The sequence below is a fragment of the Eubalaena glacialis genome, chromosome 4 (genome assembly GCF_028564815.1).
Source record: "Eubalaena glacialis isolate mEubGla1 chromosome 4, mEubGla1.1.hap2.+ XY, whole genome shotgun sequence".
Classification (NCBI taxonomy): domain Eukaryota; kingdom Metazoa; phylum Chordata; class Mammalia; order Artiodactyla; family Balaenidae; genus Eubalaena; species Eubalaena glacialis.
The window spans coordinates 179,687,056-179,702,832 of NC_083719.1; the positions used below are offsets into that span (position 1 = coordinate 179,687,056).

Genomic DNA, 15,777 nt, shown 5'->3' on the forward strand with positions numbered 1-15,777 from the left:
AGAGACGGGGTGGGGGAAGCGGGAGAACCAGGGGGACTTACGAGCCAGATTCTCCTTATCTGGGGAGGAAAAGGTTCCCACCAGAATCTTGACCGCGCCTGCCCCTCCCCCACTCGCCCCAGACCGGGGGTGGGAGCGGGGAAATGGGGTGGGGCCTGAGCCCGGAGGCCGACGGGACCTATCTGCTGGGGGGAGGGGATTGAGGCTACCGCTGCCGAAGACCCCTCCTGACCGGGTTGCCGGGGTCCCTCCGCCGGCGGGACGTCCTTGGGGTGCAGCCCAGGAGGTTCAGTTGGAAGGTAGGTGGAATATAGGGAGGGACCAGTGCCCAGAGGACAGAGAGGACCCCTTTACTTCGGTGGGGGGGGCGGGGGGAGAGGCTCGGGTTGCGGCCGCCCCGGCTGAAGAACCCTCCCCTCCTCATGTCTCCGGGTCCTCCCACCGCGACGGAGCGTCCCTGGGAGAGCAGACCAGGCCCGGAGCGGGGAGCTGAGGGCTCGCCTGTGCCAGTCGCCACCAGGGCGCGTTCCGGTGCCGCGGCGAGTGGCACAGGCTGGCAGACACGGGCTGGGAGCCCGGGCCCCAAGGGGAGGGGGCAACTGCTTGCGACCGCCGGCGCTCGGCCTTGCCGGCCCGCCCCCTCGCCTCTCAGCTCCAGCCCCGCCCCCCGAACAGAGGCAGCTCACTCAGCTCCAGGCCGCTCGACTGCTGAGCGCACACCACCTGGGCGCAGGGGTGAGTGTACAGCACTGGGTCCTTTCGCGCGCGGGGCTCGGCCTGGCCCAGAGGGTGTTGCCCTTGTCACTACCCTTGTCCCCTTGCTTGGGTTCCTTGGCCTTTCCCGAAGGCCTCTCGGGAGGGGAAAACCGGCGACTTCGGGACTGGATGCGGGACCCGGGATGGGGGTGTGTGTGGGGCGCCCGGAATCCCCTGGCCTCGCTCCCTCCCAGCCACGCCACTGCAAGTTTCACTACCTCACTCCTGCCTCCAGGCAAGACGAGGCGAGGCGGGCGGTGCACAGGGTGTGAGCCTCTATGCAGTGTCCCCAGCGGAGCGAATGTAACCTGTATCTGCGTGTATTTGATGTTCCCTTCCCCCCAGCGTGGCTGAGTCCGTGACTCCCTGTGAGTCTGTATTTGCGCCTGGTTCCCTGTGTGCAGCTGAAGCTGTCTGGGATGCATTTGTTTCTACCATGTCCAACTAAGTCCGTTCCCCTCCCTAGGCCTTGGTTTTCTCATCTGTTAAGTGGGACTCCCGTGATTGTGTAACTGTTTCTGCGTGGATGTGTTTGTGTGGGAGCGTGAAAACCTTTGTGCCTGCTTCTGTGCGAGGTACTTTGTTTGAGCCTCAGCTTCCTCGTCTGTAAATTGCGGATGAGGGGATTATAGCGTGCAGGCACAGGTGGGAGGTATTATTATACTTTAATGACATATATGCCTTTCTGCAAGAGTCTGTGAGATGTGGATCCTGTCTGCTGCCCTCAGGCTCTGCCTCTGCAAAATGCGTGGATAGGCTCAGCTTTCTCCCTGAGGTTTTGTGGCGGATGAAGGGGGGTTCGCAGGAAAAAGCCCTGTGTGCAGCGAGGTGTGCAGATTGTGGGGCTCTGGGTTCCAGGCTGGGTGCGGGTGGAGTTTGTGAAGTTGTGGCCTGTGAGACTAGGCATAAGATCCCGTCTGCGTGTGGCGGAATTTGTATATCTTTGCCTGTGTCTCTCTGTCCATGTGTGAATGTGCATTCGTGTTTCCCTGATGGGGTGTAACTGCACGTTTTGACCTAGTTTGTGACTATCTGTGCACATGTCCTTGTCGGTGTATCACTGTATTTGTGTGTCACTTTCTGTGTGTGGCTATTTCTGTCTGTTTATGATTAATATGCCTCTGGATATCCCTGCTTGTGTGTGAATTATTAGTGTACCTTTCCTGTGGGACTTCGTGTTACCCTGTCCCCTTGTGATGTTATTTGTGTGTCTTTGTGTCGGCCTGTCTCCATGGACACCCCCCTGCCATCCCAAACTCCCTCTGGGCCCAGGAGTGCGTGTGGGGTAGGGAGTAGGGGGTTAGGGCCCCCTTCGCAGGTGAGGCCCCGCCCGTGCCCGCCTCCGCAGGCCGCGGGGGTGGTGCACGCCAGGCCTGACATTGCACCCAACCTCCCTGCAGTCTTGGGGCGGGCAGCCCATGGAGCCGGGGCTGCTGCGGCCAGCGCCAGTGAGCGAGGTCATTGTCCTGCATTACAACTACACCGGGAAGCTCCGCGGTGCGCGCTACCAGCCCGGCGCGGGGCTGCGCGCGGACGCCGTCGTGTGCCTGGCCGTGTGCGCGCTCATCGTACTCGAGAACTTAGCCGTGCTGATCGTGCTCGGACGCCACTCGCGCTTCCATGCGCCCATGTTCCTGCTCCTGGGTAGCCTCACGCTGTCCGACCTGCTGGCGGGCGCCGCCTATGCAGCCAACATCCTGCTGTCGGGGCCTCTCACGCTGCGCCTGTCGCCCGCGCTCTGGTTCGCTCGTGAGGGTGGCGTCTTCGTGGCGCTCGCCGCGTCCGTGCTGAGCCTCTTGGCCATCGCGCTCGAGCGCCTCCTCACCATGGAGCGCCGGGGACCCGCTCCCGCCGCCCGTCGGGGGCGCACGCTGGCGCTGGCGGCCGCCGCCTGGGGCGTGTCGCTGCTCCTCGGGCTACTGCCCGCGCTCGGCTGGAATTGTCTGGGCCGTCTGGACGCCTGCTCCACGGTCCTGCCGCTCTACGCCAAGGCCTACGTGCTCTTCTGCGTGCTCGCCTTTGTTGGCATCCTGGCTGCCATCTGCGCACTCTACGCGCGGATCTACTGCCAAGTGCGCTCCAAAGCGCGGCGCCTGGGGACCCGCCCCGGGGCTGGCGAGGGCGCCTCAACCCGCGCACGCCGCACGCCGCGCTCGTTGGCGCTGTTGCGCACGCTCAGCGTGGTGCTCCTGGCCTTCGTGGCTTGTTGGGGACCACTCTTCCTGCTGCTCTTGCTGGACGTGGCGTGCCCGGCGCGCGCCTGCCCTGTGCTCCTGCAGGCGGACCCCTTCCTGGGCCTGGCCATGGCCAACTCGCTTCTGAACCCCATCATCTACACGTTCACCAACCGCGACATGCGCCAAGCGCTCCTGCGCCTCCTCTGCTGCGGCCGCCGCTGGTGCAGCCTAGGCCCGGGTGCCTCCCAGCCGTCGGGGAGCGCCCCTGGGGCTTCGGGCGCCCTGCAGCGCTGGCTGCCTCCTGGCCTGGATGGCAGCTCCAGCCACTCCGAGCGCTCGTCACCCCAGCGGGACGGGCTGGACACCAACGGCTCGACCGGCAGCCCTGGCGCGCTCACAGCCGCCTGGACCCTGGTACCCCCGCCAGCCGCAGACTGACGCCCTTTGGTCCGCCATTGGCCTCCCTAAGAGCTCTTTCGCAGACTTTCTTGCTAAATAAAGGAATTTATAGGAAAAGCAGCTGAAGATGGTGGAGGCAGAAAAGACGCAGGAGAATGTATTTTATTGACGCTAAACCCCACGGCAATGAACAAAACAGACAAAACTCCCTTCCCTTGTGGAATTGACGTTCTGGTGGCGGACATAGACAATAACGGAATGAAGAGGTATGGAGATAATTCCAGTGACAATACAGTGATGCGATGGTGGTCAGGGGATGCCTTTCTGCAGAGATGGTGACATGTGATGTGAGATGGACTGTCCTGGGAAATTCTGAAGGAAGATCACTTCAGGGTGGGGCTGCAAAAGCCCTGAGCCTAGAATATGCCTGTGTGTTCTCTGAAAAGCACATATGTCAATGTGGCTGGAGCGGAGGATGGAGAGGGACAGTGGGAGGAAACAAAGGCAGGGAAATAATGGGACAGATGGGGCAGGGACTTATGAGCCCAGGGGAGGACTTTCTTTTGCTCTGAGTGAAGGGGGATTCATGGAGGGTTCTAGGCAGAGGAGGGACTTAATCTGGCTCACGTGTTTACAGATGCCTCTGGTCTCTGTGGAGGGCGAAGCTAGGAGAACAAGGTGATGGTGACTGCACTGGCCTAGGGGAGTGATGATAAGGAATCAGACCGTGTGGATTCTCCATGGATTTGGGAGGTACTGGACAGAATTCCGGAGGAGATTGGGTGTGGGGGAGAAAGGAGTCAAGGACAGCTCTTCACTTTAGAGGAGGGACCAAAGACAGGGCACCCTAAAATTTGACTCTAGGAGACGCAGCCAGTTCCTATCTGAAACAAGATTTCTTTGAATGTGGTGTCAGATCCTTCATAAAGAATAAAAATACAATCGAATAATAAAAGTGATTACAGTTTATTGTGCCTGGATAGCTGCCCCGTAGTGCTAGGCCCAGGACAGGCCTTTTTCTCACCCTTACTGCAACCTTTCAAGGTAGGTTTCCTCACCCCCATTTGACAGATGAGGAAACTCCAAGAACTAAGTACCTTGTCCCAGTGTCAGAGCCAGGATACTAGACCAGGTGGTCAGGCTCCGAGGTCCGAGGAGGCGCAGGCTTGATGTCTGGCCCCTCTGGAGGGGTCTGTTAAGGCCAAGCAGACACTCCCTCCTTCAAGGGTCTGCATTTTCGGTCAGGGGCGATCCTAGGGCCCCGTTTGTGCCCATAAAAGGCTCCAGGAGCGGAGGCCGCGTCTCCCAGCTGTCCCTGACCCCCAGGTGTCCCCAGGCGTATTCCTAACCTCTGTGCGGAGGGGCTGGCGGGAGAGGGGCGGGGTGGGTGTGGGGAAAGGACTGGGGGCTTTGGGCTCAGATTGCGGCACGCCACCTGCCGGGAAACAGCGGAACTGCAGGCACCCGTAAAGATCGCGGTGTGTTTTGGGAGGTGGGGGTGGGGGGGTGGGGTCACTGACCCAGCCTGGGGACCTGAGTCTCCGTGGGCCACTCTCAGGCCATCCCTGCAGACCGTACGCACGGGGAAACAACCTACTTCCTGGAACACAAACACACTCAAACCTGGGGTCACATCCCAGGGCACTTTGAGAACTGGACCCAATCTCCCACCTGGCCTGGTTCCCCTATCCCCAGGCTCCTGTTATCTTCCGGGGCAACCTGAGACACCCCACCCCATTGTTCAGTTGTGTGATGGTGTGATGGCAGACGAGTTATTCACTTGTTCACATCTTACAAAATTCAAAAAGCACCAGTTCCCCCTCCTGGATGCATACACTATTGGGAAACTTCCAGAGCTACTCTGTGGATAAATGAGCTGAAATGTAAATACATCTTCTCTCATTTTACACTTAGCACTGCTCTCCACCTTGCTTTGATCACTTAATAGTATATCTTGGAAATTGTTGCACATCTAGATTTTGTACTGTGTTAATTGGCTCTGGCTGCCATAACAAATACCATAGCCTAGGTGGCTTAAACAGCCAAAATTTATTTCTCACAGTTCTGGAGGCTGGAAGTCCAAGATCAAGGTGTCAGCATGGTTGGGTTCTGGTGAGAGCTCTCTTCCTGGCTTGTAGACAGCTGCCTTCTGGCTGTGTCCTCACATGGTGTAGAAAGAGAGCAAGCTCTCTGGTGTCTCCTCTGATAAGGGCACTAATGCCATCATAAGGGCCCCACCCTCATGTCCTCATCTAAACCTAATTACCTTCCTAAATCCCCATCTCCAAATACCATCACCTTGGGGGTTAGGGCTTCAAAATATGATGATGGTGTGGGGGGGCACAATTCAGTCTATAGTACTTTTTTTTTTCCCCACATTAAAAAAAAATGAGGTAAACATGTCTTGCTTCTTTTCACTGGCTGCATGGTATTTCACAGCATAGACATACCACCACTTATTATACCAGGGCCCTAGGGAGGGACACGTGTTGAGTCCAACACCTTGCCTTTATACACGGTGTGGCAATAAACATCTGTGTACATACATCCTCCTGCACCTGTGCCAGTGTACCTTGGATAAATTTCTACACGTGGCACCGCTGGGTCACAGGGCTTGTAGATGTTATTTTGAGATACCGGAGGTTTCTTTCGGCCTGTGGAGGAGGGTGCGGGTTTCCCCACAGTCTCAGTCACTCCCTGTACAGTATTTGCCGGCTATGCTATTGCGCCCCCTCTGGAGCTACCCAGAACTGCAGCTTCACGCAACTGGAATGGGAGGAGGGGGGAGGAACCCCACTCCAGCCTCGGACACCGGATTAATCCCAGACCCTGAGCAGGGAGGCTGAATCTTCCAGGTTCACCCCGGAAGCGGGTGGAATCCTTTCTTAGACCAACATCTGTTCAGCCTAGTGGTTCATATAGATGGACTCTTTTTAAAAAACTTAAATACATTTACTTAAAAACTAACTTTATATCACAAACAGCATAAATGGCAACTCAGTATCACTTGCCATGAAAAATAACAATCCATATTTATTGGGCCCTAGCGTTCTCATTTAGTTCTCCCGATAACCTAGCAAGTATTAACATTTTACAGGGAGGAAACTGAAGCATGGAGAGGTTAAATTATGGGCCCACCAGCACAGAGCTAGAGAGTGGCAGAGCCGTTGTTCGAATGCCCGACCGCGAGCTCCACGCGCCTCCAGACTGGAGATAAAAAATAAAGACAATGCAAATCCAAGTAGGCAGACAATTCTGGCTGGATCCTGCGGCCGCCTTAATGTGAGGCCTGCACTGTGTGGAGTTAAAGGGAGAACAGGTCGTGGAGAGCAGACCTGCGCTGACACGACGAAACCCGGCGGATGGAAGGGGCTGCGAAGGAGGGACGGGCCGGGTGGGCTTGGCCGTGCGCCCTCGCCCGACGCCCCATTCCTCGCTCACGGGCGCCGGGCACCTGAGGGAAGGGCGGGGAATCGCGACTCCTTCCCCGCTGCGCCCTCTCCCCGCCTCCTTCCCAGGCGTCCCGAGGCTGCCCCCCATTCGACGGCCGCAATCCCGCAGGCCCCGCCGCCCCGAAGCCGAGGCCCCCCAGACAGCGGAAGCGCCCGCGGGACCCCGACAGTGAAGGTTAGGCGGGAGTCGCGCCCGACCGGGCCACGGCCCCTCGGGCTTCCCGGAAGCTCGGTGCGCGTGTGGCACCACCGTCCCCGGAGCCACCGCCGCGCCCCTGGCATCTCCATCCCGCGGCGAGAGCAGCGGAGGCTACGCAGAGACGCAGGTGAGCGCGCCGGCGGCGGCAGCGGCGGGGAGGGATGTTCACTGATCCCTGGTGCGGGGAAGCGCTGGGCCTCGAACCTGGGGCTCTGATTCTCCGCAGCTCCGACCACGCGGCTGGGTGCGCTGCGGTCCTTGGCCCCGCCGCAATGACCGGCGCTGTGGTCGCCGCGCTGGGGCTGCGCAACTGGGCGACAGCTAGCGTGGGCGGGGGAGGGGGGGAGCGGCCCCGCCGCGGAAGGCCTGGGGCCGCGGGGACTTTTATTCTGACACGGCCGGCGCCCGGCTCTGCTTAGTCATGGTGACCTGCGCGCGTTCCGCGCCTCCCCCCTGCGCACTGCGATGGAGGCGCCCGGGCCTGGGCGACGGAGGCGGAGCCCGAGCGCGGCCATGGCGGGGTGAGTGGGGCGGCCTGCGCCCGGGCTGAGGGAGCCGCGGGCCGTGAGCGCCCTGCGGCCGTGCCCGGGGGCCGGAGAACCGGGAGATGCGGGCCCGGTCTCGGGGTTTCCGCGGCTCCGCGGAGGGCCAGGAGGGCGCGGGTCGAGTCCTATCCTTTTGTTGGACGGCGCGACTCACGGGGTGGCCCGGGAGCGACGCAAGCCGAGCGAGATGCCCAGGGAGCGCCCCTCGGACGGAGGCCCGGGGACCCCGGGGCGTTGGGGGGCTTGGTCTGCGCCCCGGGGTTGGCACTGGAGAGGCCGCGGCGGGGTTACTTCCTCCCTTCTCCAGGCCTTGGCGGCTCAGGCGGGACATGCGCAGTCCCCCACTTACCGCTTCTTTGGGGGAAGTGCCCGGTGCCCAGGGGGCACCGTTGACCCATTGGCCAAAGACCGAGAGGCAGACCTGGGCCTCGGCTGGGGAGAGGCGGCCAAGCGGCATCCAGGGCCCGGTGGAGGAGGGTGCTCTGGCAGGGACAGTGGAGTGGGCAGTCAGCCAGCCACAGCTTACTGACCCCTGCGGGGTGCCAGGCCCCAGGCAGGATGCAGGGGAGGCACATGAGAGGGTGGGCATAACCCTGACCTACACAGGTCTACCTGCCCTCTGAAGCCTGGGGCTCAGGGCCAGAGGGACAGGCCATCCTTCAACAAGCAAGCAAAGGAGCTCATTTCCATTGCTGACAAGTGCTGTGATGGAAATAAAACAGGGAGGAGGTGACTCTGAGTCGAGCCCAGAGAAAGATAAGATGAAGAACCCAGGGAGCCTCTTGCAGATCCGCCCCCCCACCCCCGACTCCCCGCAGGACTTTTCAAAACATAACTCATGCCCTGGCCCTCCAGACTCCACAGGGTTCACCGAAAGCCTCCCTTCACTAGTCAGTCTCTCTCATTACACTCCTCCCTGATTCTCTAGATTGTCTCTCATCATTCTGCCTCTGAGCCTTTGCACTTGCTGTTCTCTCTGCCTGGAAAACTAACTCCCACCCCCCAGCTTCTTCATACGTTCACCCTTCTGGTCTCAGCTCCAACAGACGCCTGGACTACTTGCTTTAAAAAAAACTGCCCCCACATCACACTGTCCCAATGCTATTGTCATTTTCTTCATAACCCCAGTTTCTGCTCCAGTCTTGCTTATTTGACTTATGGCCCTTCCCTCCCCAGTGTTAGCTCCAGCGGGGCACAGTGCATGCCTGTCTTGCTCACTGCTGTGTCCCCGGTGCCTAGAACAGTGCCTGGCACACAGTAGGTGCTCAATAAATGTTGGTGAGGTGAATGAAGGAATGAGTTGGACATGTCCTAGGAAGGGAGGGGCCACCAGAGAGCTGGAACAGAATGAGCAAAGGCAAGAGGTGGACAGGAGCTGACTGTGAAGGGCTTTGCAAGCCACTGAAGAGTTTGGTTTTATTCTTCATGCCACAGGGAGTTGTAGGGGGATTCTGAGCAGGGGAGGGACACCATCTGACCTATGATTTAGGATGGACCCTTGGGCTGGTGAGGCCATGGGGCAGTTAGGGAGTGCAAATGCACACTGCTTCACCTGTGCTTAGGAGGGAAAACTGGTCTAGGAGTTACTTCATCTTAGAAAAGAAGGCCTGGCCCCAGGCCCTCCCCCCAGCCCTGTGCTCTCCCTCCTCCAGGCCCCTGAGTGCCAGTGGTGGTGTTGTCCCTTGTCACCTGGAACCCCATGCAGCTGGAACCCGGGCCTAGTGGGGCTGGGGCCCACACCCAATTCCTGCCCCTGAGGTCACAGCGCCCTGAGGGGGCAGGGGACACGGTGATGTACGCCTCCACCGAGTGCAAGGCCGAGGTGACGCCCTCCCAGCACGGCAACCGCACCTTTAGCTACACCCTGGAGGATCACACCAAGCAGGCCTTCGGCATCATGAACGAACTGCGGCTCAGCCAGCAGCTATGTGATGTCACACTGCAGGTCAAGTACCAGGACGCACCAGCCGCCCAGTTCATGGCCCACAAGGTGGTGCTGGCCTCATCCAGCCCCGTCTTCAAGGCCATGTTCACCAATGGGCTGCGGGAGCAGGGCATGGAGGTGGTGTCCATTGAGGGCATCCACCCCAAGGTCATGGAGCGCCTCATTGAGTTCGCCTACACGGCCTCCATCTCCATGGGTGAGAAGTGTGTGCTCCATGTCATGAACGGTGCCGTCATGTACCAGATTGACAGCGTGGTCCGCGCCTGCAGCGACTTCCTGGTGCAGCAGCTGGATCCCAGCAACGCCATTGGCATCGCCAACTTCGCCGAGCAGATCGGCTGTACCGAGCTGCACCAGCGTGCCCGAGAGTACATCTACATGCACTTTGGGGAGGTGAGCAAAGGGAGGGGACATGGAGCCAGGGCTTGGGAACAGACAGGTGGTCATCACTGTCTCCCCTTAAGATGTGAAGGGTCAAGGCAAGGAGCTGGAGAAAAATGGGGTTCTGGTTTCCTAGTCTACATATCTGGGGCAACTCTGGGAAACAACGAGGAAAGTGAGGGCTTCATGGGTTTCTGGGCTCCCTGGTCTCTCTGGGGTTAAAGGTGGGGACAGGGTGCAGTGAATATGTTGGCAATTCCACCCTGGTGTGCTGAGCAGGGCCTGACCTTTCAGTCAGTCAGCTAGTATTTATTGAACACCCATGACATGCTGTTGACTGCAAGTATGACCCTTACATATGTTTTCTTTGGTCCACGGAGTGTTGTTCTTGCACTATTCTTTGTTTCGTTTTCGTTTTTAAGTGGAGGAAGTTGTGAATAGAGAAAATAAGTGCTTGTTGAGCACTTGCTGTGAGCCAGCCCCTGTTCTAAGTGATTTTCATCCTTTAAATCACTGAATCTTCCCAGCTCTCCTAGGAGGAGGTATGCTTTGGAGTGCCTTCTTGGAAGTTTTCAAAGTCATCCTCCAGTGGCTGGGACCAGCTGGGGTGGACACTACCCTGATCCCCACTCCTCTTCTTCTCTACCACCTTGGGGGTTGACCAGATGCCCCAAGAAGCTCTGGCATTAGTCCTAAGGCCTGTGGCTTCCAGGAAGGTGGTCCAAGAGCAAGGCTCTCCCACTGACCTGCACAGCATTGGTTTCAAGGGGTTGCATGGGCTTGGGGGTACCAGAAAATTGGGAACCCGCTTATGTGGGGTGACTGAAATTATTTATATAGACCAGTGCCTGGCAAGAAATATTTACCCTAGGAGTAGCCCTGCTATGAGATAGCTGCTAATTTAATCCCCTTTTTATAGAGGAAGAAAACCAAGACCTGGAATGTTTCAGGTCTTTGCCCAAAGTCACACAGTTAGAAAGTAATGGGCTGAAATTGCAACTCAGGCTGTTTTCTTCGAGTCTGAACTTTTTTTCTTTCTAGAATATTCTATTGCTGTTGCCTTTGTAGTCTGTCTGCTATTTTGAAAAGTAATTTTCTTAAAAGGGTAACGTTCTTACAGTTCAAATACAAAATCATACAAAAACGTACATGATACATTGTGTCTTTGCCCATTTACCTGAGTACTTATGTACTACATGCTTGGCTCATGTAACTCATTTGATCCTCACAAACTGTGAGGTTCATACTATTCAAATCCCCATTTCACACCTGAGGAAACTGAGATCGTCAGAGGCAGGTTGAGTGACTTGTCCAAGGTCATAACACTGTTGAAGGGCGGGCTGGGGGAGTGGGGAGGTGGAGAGAGACATGTAAGTCAGCCTGTCACACAAATGCCCTCTGCAGGTGGCCAAGCAAGAGGAGTTCTTCAACCTGTCCCACTGCCAGCTGGTGACCCTCATCAGCCGGGACGATCTGAACGTGCGCTGCGAGTCCGAGGTCTTCCACGCCTGTATCAACTGGGTCAAGTACGACTGTGAGCAGCGGCGCTTCTACGTGCAGGCGCTGCTGCGGGCTGTGCGCTGCCACTCGCTCACACCCCACTTCCTGCAGATGCAGCTGCAGAAGTGCGAGATCCTGCAGTCGGACTCCCGCTGCAAGGACTACCTGGTGAAGATCTTCCAGGAGCTCACCCTGCACAAGCCCACACAGGTGATGCCCTGCCGGGCGCCCAAGGTGGGCCGGCTCATCTACACGGCCGGCGGTTACTTCCGCCAGTCACTCAGCTACTTGGAGGCCTACAACCCCAGTGATGGCACCTGGCTCCGGTTGGCGGACCTGCAGGTGCCAAGGAGCGGGCTGGCAGGCTGTGTGGTAGGTGGGCTGCTGTATGCCGTGGGTGGCCGGAACAACTCACCCGACGGCAACACCGACTCCAGCGCCCTGGACTGCTACAACCCCATGACCAACCAGTGGTCGCCCTGCGCCTCCATGAGCGTACCTCGAAACCGAATCGGGGTTGGGGTCATCGATGGGCACATCTATGCTGTCGGCGGCTCCCATGGCTGTATCCACCACAACAGTGTGGAGAGGTGAGTGGCGGCGTCTGGAGGGTTGGGCTCCAAGGGTTCCCAAGCCATTGGGATCTGGGGGTTCCCCCTGTTGTTGAGTGCTTTTCTCTGTGCCTTGCCTTCAGGGAGTGGAAGTCTCAAGGTGAAGCTAAACTCCTGGGAGATTTATGGTCGTGACCTTGGATGATGTGTCTGGGCCTGGGAACTGTTTACAGGGCCACCACAAATGCACACAGCAACTTTATGCAGCTTTGGAAAAAGTTCCATCAGTTTGAAATTGTTGTAATATGCTAATTTTGTTAAAACGTGACACCTCACTGCCATCTGTCCACAAATTGTTGTAATAAACATATGTATGAGGCCTGTTACATGGTAGGTCCCCCCTTAGATGTGGTGCCCTTGTGCAGTACACGGTCTGCACAACTGTGCGTGGTGACCCTGTGTTTAGAGGCTAAGTATTTTGGGTTTTTGACTCTCCTATAGCCTAGTCCTCTGCCTTGTTTTCCAGAGGTGTGAGCCAGAGTACAGTTCTCACCTGGAACTTGTTAAAACAAACTCCCCGGCCCACCACAGGGGTTGCTGGAGATCTGGCATTGGTGGATTTGGAGTGAGGCTGGGGAGTAGGAATTTTAAACAAACACCCCAGAGGCTTCTAATGTACACGGTCTGTGAATCGGATGATGAGATGATGCATCACCCTCAGCAGGCCACTTCCGAGGAAAAAAGGGGCCCTATGAATTATTCCCGGAGCACAGGCCTGAACTGGAAGTGCCTGGGCCAACTGGGACATATGGTTACTCCGTCTTTGAGCATCATACTTTGAGAAGAATCATGCCAGGCGGTAGCCTAGTTGTTAGAACTGGGGTTCTGGTGTCCAAGAGAGCTGGATCAAACCCCAGGTCTGCCACTTCCTGGGTGACCCTGGGCATGCCATCTCACCTCTCTGTGTCTCTGTCTTGTCATCTGTGAGGTGGGGGACGATAGCGAGGACTCCTTTCCCCACCAGGCTGCGTGGGGCTTTGGTGAGATAACACACATAACACTCAGCACAGGCAGTGGTATGATGGAGCCATTGGGGTCCAACGGATGTGCATGTGACCTTGAGCAGACGGTGGCTGTGAACCTCAGTTTCCTCATCTGGAAAATGGACCTACTGATAACTTGTGTTTTGGGGAATCCTTGTGAGAATTAAAGAGTTCAAGTGCCTAACGACGTAGCAGAATATCAGTGGGGGTTAGTGTTCCAGGTCAGCTGTGGTTGCTGTTGTCATTGTTATTATGTCGTTGCAGGTATGAGCCAGAGCGGGATGAGTGGCACTTGGTGGCCCCAATGCTGACGCGAAGGATCGGGGTGGGAGTGGCTGTCCTCAACCGTCTACTCTACGCAGTCGGGGGCTTTGACGGGACGAACCGCCTTAACTCAGCCGAGTGTTACTACCCAGAGAGAAACGAGTGGCGAATGATCACACCCATGAACACCATCCGAAGTGGGGCAGGTGCGCAGGGGCTGCGGGGAGGGGAGAGAAGAGGAACACCCTTCCACCCCTGGGCGTGAAACTCGGCCAGGCCTCCTGTTTCAGCCTTAAACCCCGTGGCACACACGGGAGAGCTAGATTCTGATAGAGTCCATGCTCTTCTCTCCCGGCTTTGTTTCTAAAGGGTCACTCGGGAGAGGGGAGAAGGGGGAGGGGAGGGTCCCCCCGCCCAAGAAGGTGGTGGCTGGGGCCCGCAAGGCCAGGCCCCGCAGTCACCCTCTCTCCGTGGTACCACTTAGGAGTCTGCGTCCTGCACAACTGCATCTATGCTGCGGGGGGCTACGATGGTCAGGACCAGCTGAACAGCGTGGAACGCTACGACGTGGAGACAGAAACGTGGACTTTCGTAGCCCCCATGAAGCATCGGCGAAGCGCCCTGGGAATTACTGTGCACCAGGGAAGAATCTACGTTCTCGGTGAGGCCCTGGGGGTGGGGGCCTGGGTGGAGAAGCCTACCTAACCCCATCTTTTAGGGGCAGGCTCCAATCCTGGCAGGAAGGCATCTTGTGGTTTCTTCTCCTCTTTTTCCCCCTGCCCTCGGAGGGAGCAACCATCCCTTCTGCTCTCCCTGCAGGAGGCTACGACGGTCACACGTTCTTAGACAGCGTGGAGTGTTACGACCCAGACACGGACACCTGGAGCGAGGTGACCTGCATGACATCTGGCCGGAGTGGGGTTGGCGTCGCTGTCACCATGGAGCCCTGCCGGAAGCAGATCGACCAGCAGAACTGTACCTGTTGAGCCACTTTTGTTTCTTGGGCAAAAAAATGTTCCAATCCAGAGTATTGTCGTCTTTGTACAAAAACAGGGACAAAAGAAAAGGCTACAGAGCAAATGCTTGTCCTCCAGGATGGGAGGCTGGGATGCCTCAGTGTTAAAATGACAACTCGAAAGAAAAGAAGGCCAGAATGGGAACCCGTGAGCCCATCAGAGTAGTCCCAGGAATGTCCAAGAAAGCCTGCCCGGGAGGTGGGTGCGGGAAGGACGGGCCCCCCGGGGAGAGGCCCCTACACCTGCTACCCCGAGACCAGGCCTGGGTCCCACACCAGCAGCCACCACCTCCCTTTGGGATGAAAGCAGGTGCCGAGGACAGGCTGGTTTTTGTTCCCTGCATCTTCGTGATTGGTTCTTGGAGGCCTGGGAAGGAGCCAACTGAGGCCTCAGGGGCTGAGGCCCCTCCAGAGGTGTGGACCCCGGGGATGGGCCTGTACATAGAAACCATTGGGTATCGCTGCCCTGGACAGTCATTTTGTTGATAAGTAACCCTGTAACTTTCCATTGAAAATAAAGAACAAACTAACTAGTGTCTTCCACCCGGGCTCTCAGCTGGAGGTCTTGAACCAGTGGGACAGAAAGGACTCTTCTCCTGAAATGCACTCAAGTCTTTGATTTAGGGCTTGGATTTGAAACCAGTTTGTTATCTCGGCCCGTTGAATTTTGATATGTAGGTTATCTTTCTCCCCATGGGCAAGCCACACAGGGCTCACTTTGTCTATCACATTTAGCTGCTTTGCAGACAGTGACCCAACTCCTTGACTCATCTCCTAGGGCTCCCTGAGGTTAATTGCACATGCGAACAGTTTATATTTTAAGGCAGACTATCCCCAGCACGCCTTCCAAATGCCGTGAAAGTCCATCTGGTCATCTTTATACACTTCAATAACGTAGACTGAGCCTTTTATTTTATTTAGGTGCCTGGGACAAAGGGGTTCTTGAGAATTTTCTTAGGCAAAGGGTTCAACAGCCTGGTTCCTTCTGAACTATATGTGTGAACAGAGTATGTGGCCTGGATCTTTTCTTCTGCGAGTCAACTCTGTTCGTGCTGGGGGAGTGGAGAAAAGAAGAATGAAGTATGGTCTCAACTACTGGGGATTTCACAGGTTCTTCCAAACAGCTTAGAGGAAACATTTGATTCCTTCCCTGCCAGGAGCAACAAGAGAAGCCACCGCAATGAGAAGCCCGCGCACCGCAACGGAGAGTAGCCCCCGCTCGCGGCAGCTAGAGAGAGCCCACACGCAGCAATGAAGACCTAACACAGCCAAAAATAATAAATAAATAAAAATAAATAAATTTATTTAAAAATACTATACTAATATCAATAAAAATAATAATATATTAAAGTATCCAGTTGGGGAGAAAACAATTTTTATATTAGGTCTCTCTGTTCATGAACTTGGTATATCTGTCTATTTAGTGAAGACTTTGCTGTCCTTCAGGAAAGCTTTATAATTTCTCCACAAAGGGCTTGCAGTGGGTTTTATGGGAGTTTTATAGGCCTTGCTGCTCTTTTCAATGAGATCTTTACTCACCGATCCTTTTA

General features: G+C 56.7%; 2 protein-coding genes across 4 annotated transcripts; both read left to right on the forward strand.

The window, feature by feature from the left end:
- The first annotated feature begins 226 nt into the window (after nucleotides 1-226).
- On the forward strand, nucleotides 227-3,453 carry S1PR5 (sphingosine-1-phosphate receptor 5). 2 transcript variants are annotated; one of them, XM_061188779.1, is made up of 2 exons: nucleotides 227-299; nucleotides 2,157-3,453. In XM_061188779.1, exon 2 carries the CDS (start codon nucleotides 2,175-2,177, stop codon nucleotides 3,369-3,371), a length of 1,197 nt encoding a protein of 398 aa, XP_061044762.1. In that variant the 5' UTR covers nucleotides 227-299; nucleotides 2,157-2,174; the 3' UTR covers nucleotides 3,372-3,453. The 2 variants fall into 2 exon arrangements, with proteins under 2 accessions (XP_061044762.1, XP_061044761.1); XM_061188778.1 differs by lacking the exon at nucleotides 227-299 and adding an exon at nucleotides 712-735.
- A 3,351-nt stretch (nucleotides 3,454-6,804) lies between these two features.
- KEAP1 (kelch like ECH associated protein 1) lies at nucleotides 6,805-14,770 on the forward strand. Of its 2 annotated transcripts, none has more exons than XM_061190502.1 (6): nucleotides 6,805-7,110; nucleotides 9,181-9,866; nucleotides 11,259-11,944; nucleotides 13,213-13,418; nucleotides 13,697-13,873; nucleotides 14,032-14,770. In XM_061190502.1, the coding sequence occupies exons 2-6, from the start codon at nucleotides 9,228-9,230 to the stop codon at nucleotides 14,196-14,198; spliced, it is 1,875 nt and encodes a 624-aa protein (XP_061046485.1). In that variant the 5' UTR covers nucleotides 6,805-7,110; nucleotides 9,181-9,227; the 3' UTR covers nucleotides 14,199-14,770. The 2 variants fall into 2 exon arrangements, with proteins under 2 accessions (XP_061046485.1, XP_061046483.1); XM_061190500.1 differs by lacking the exon at nucleotides 6,805-7,110 and adding an exon at nucleotides 7,409-7,504.
- The last annotated feature ends 1,007 nt before the right edge of the window (nucleotides 14,771-15,777 follow it).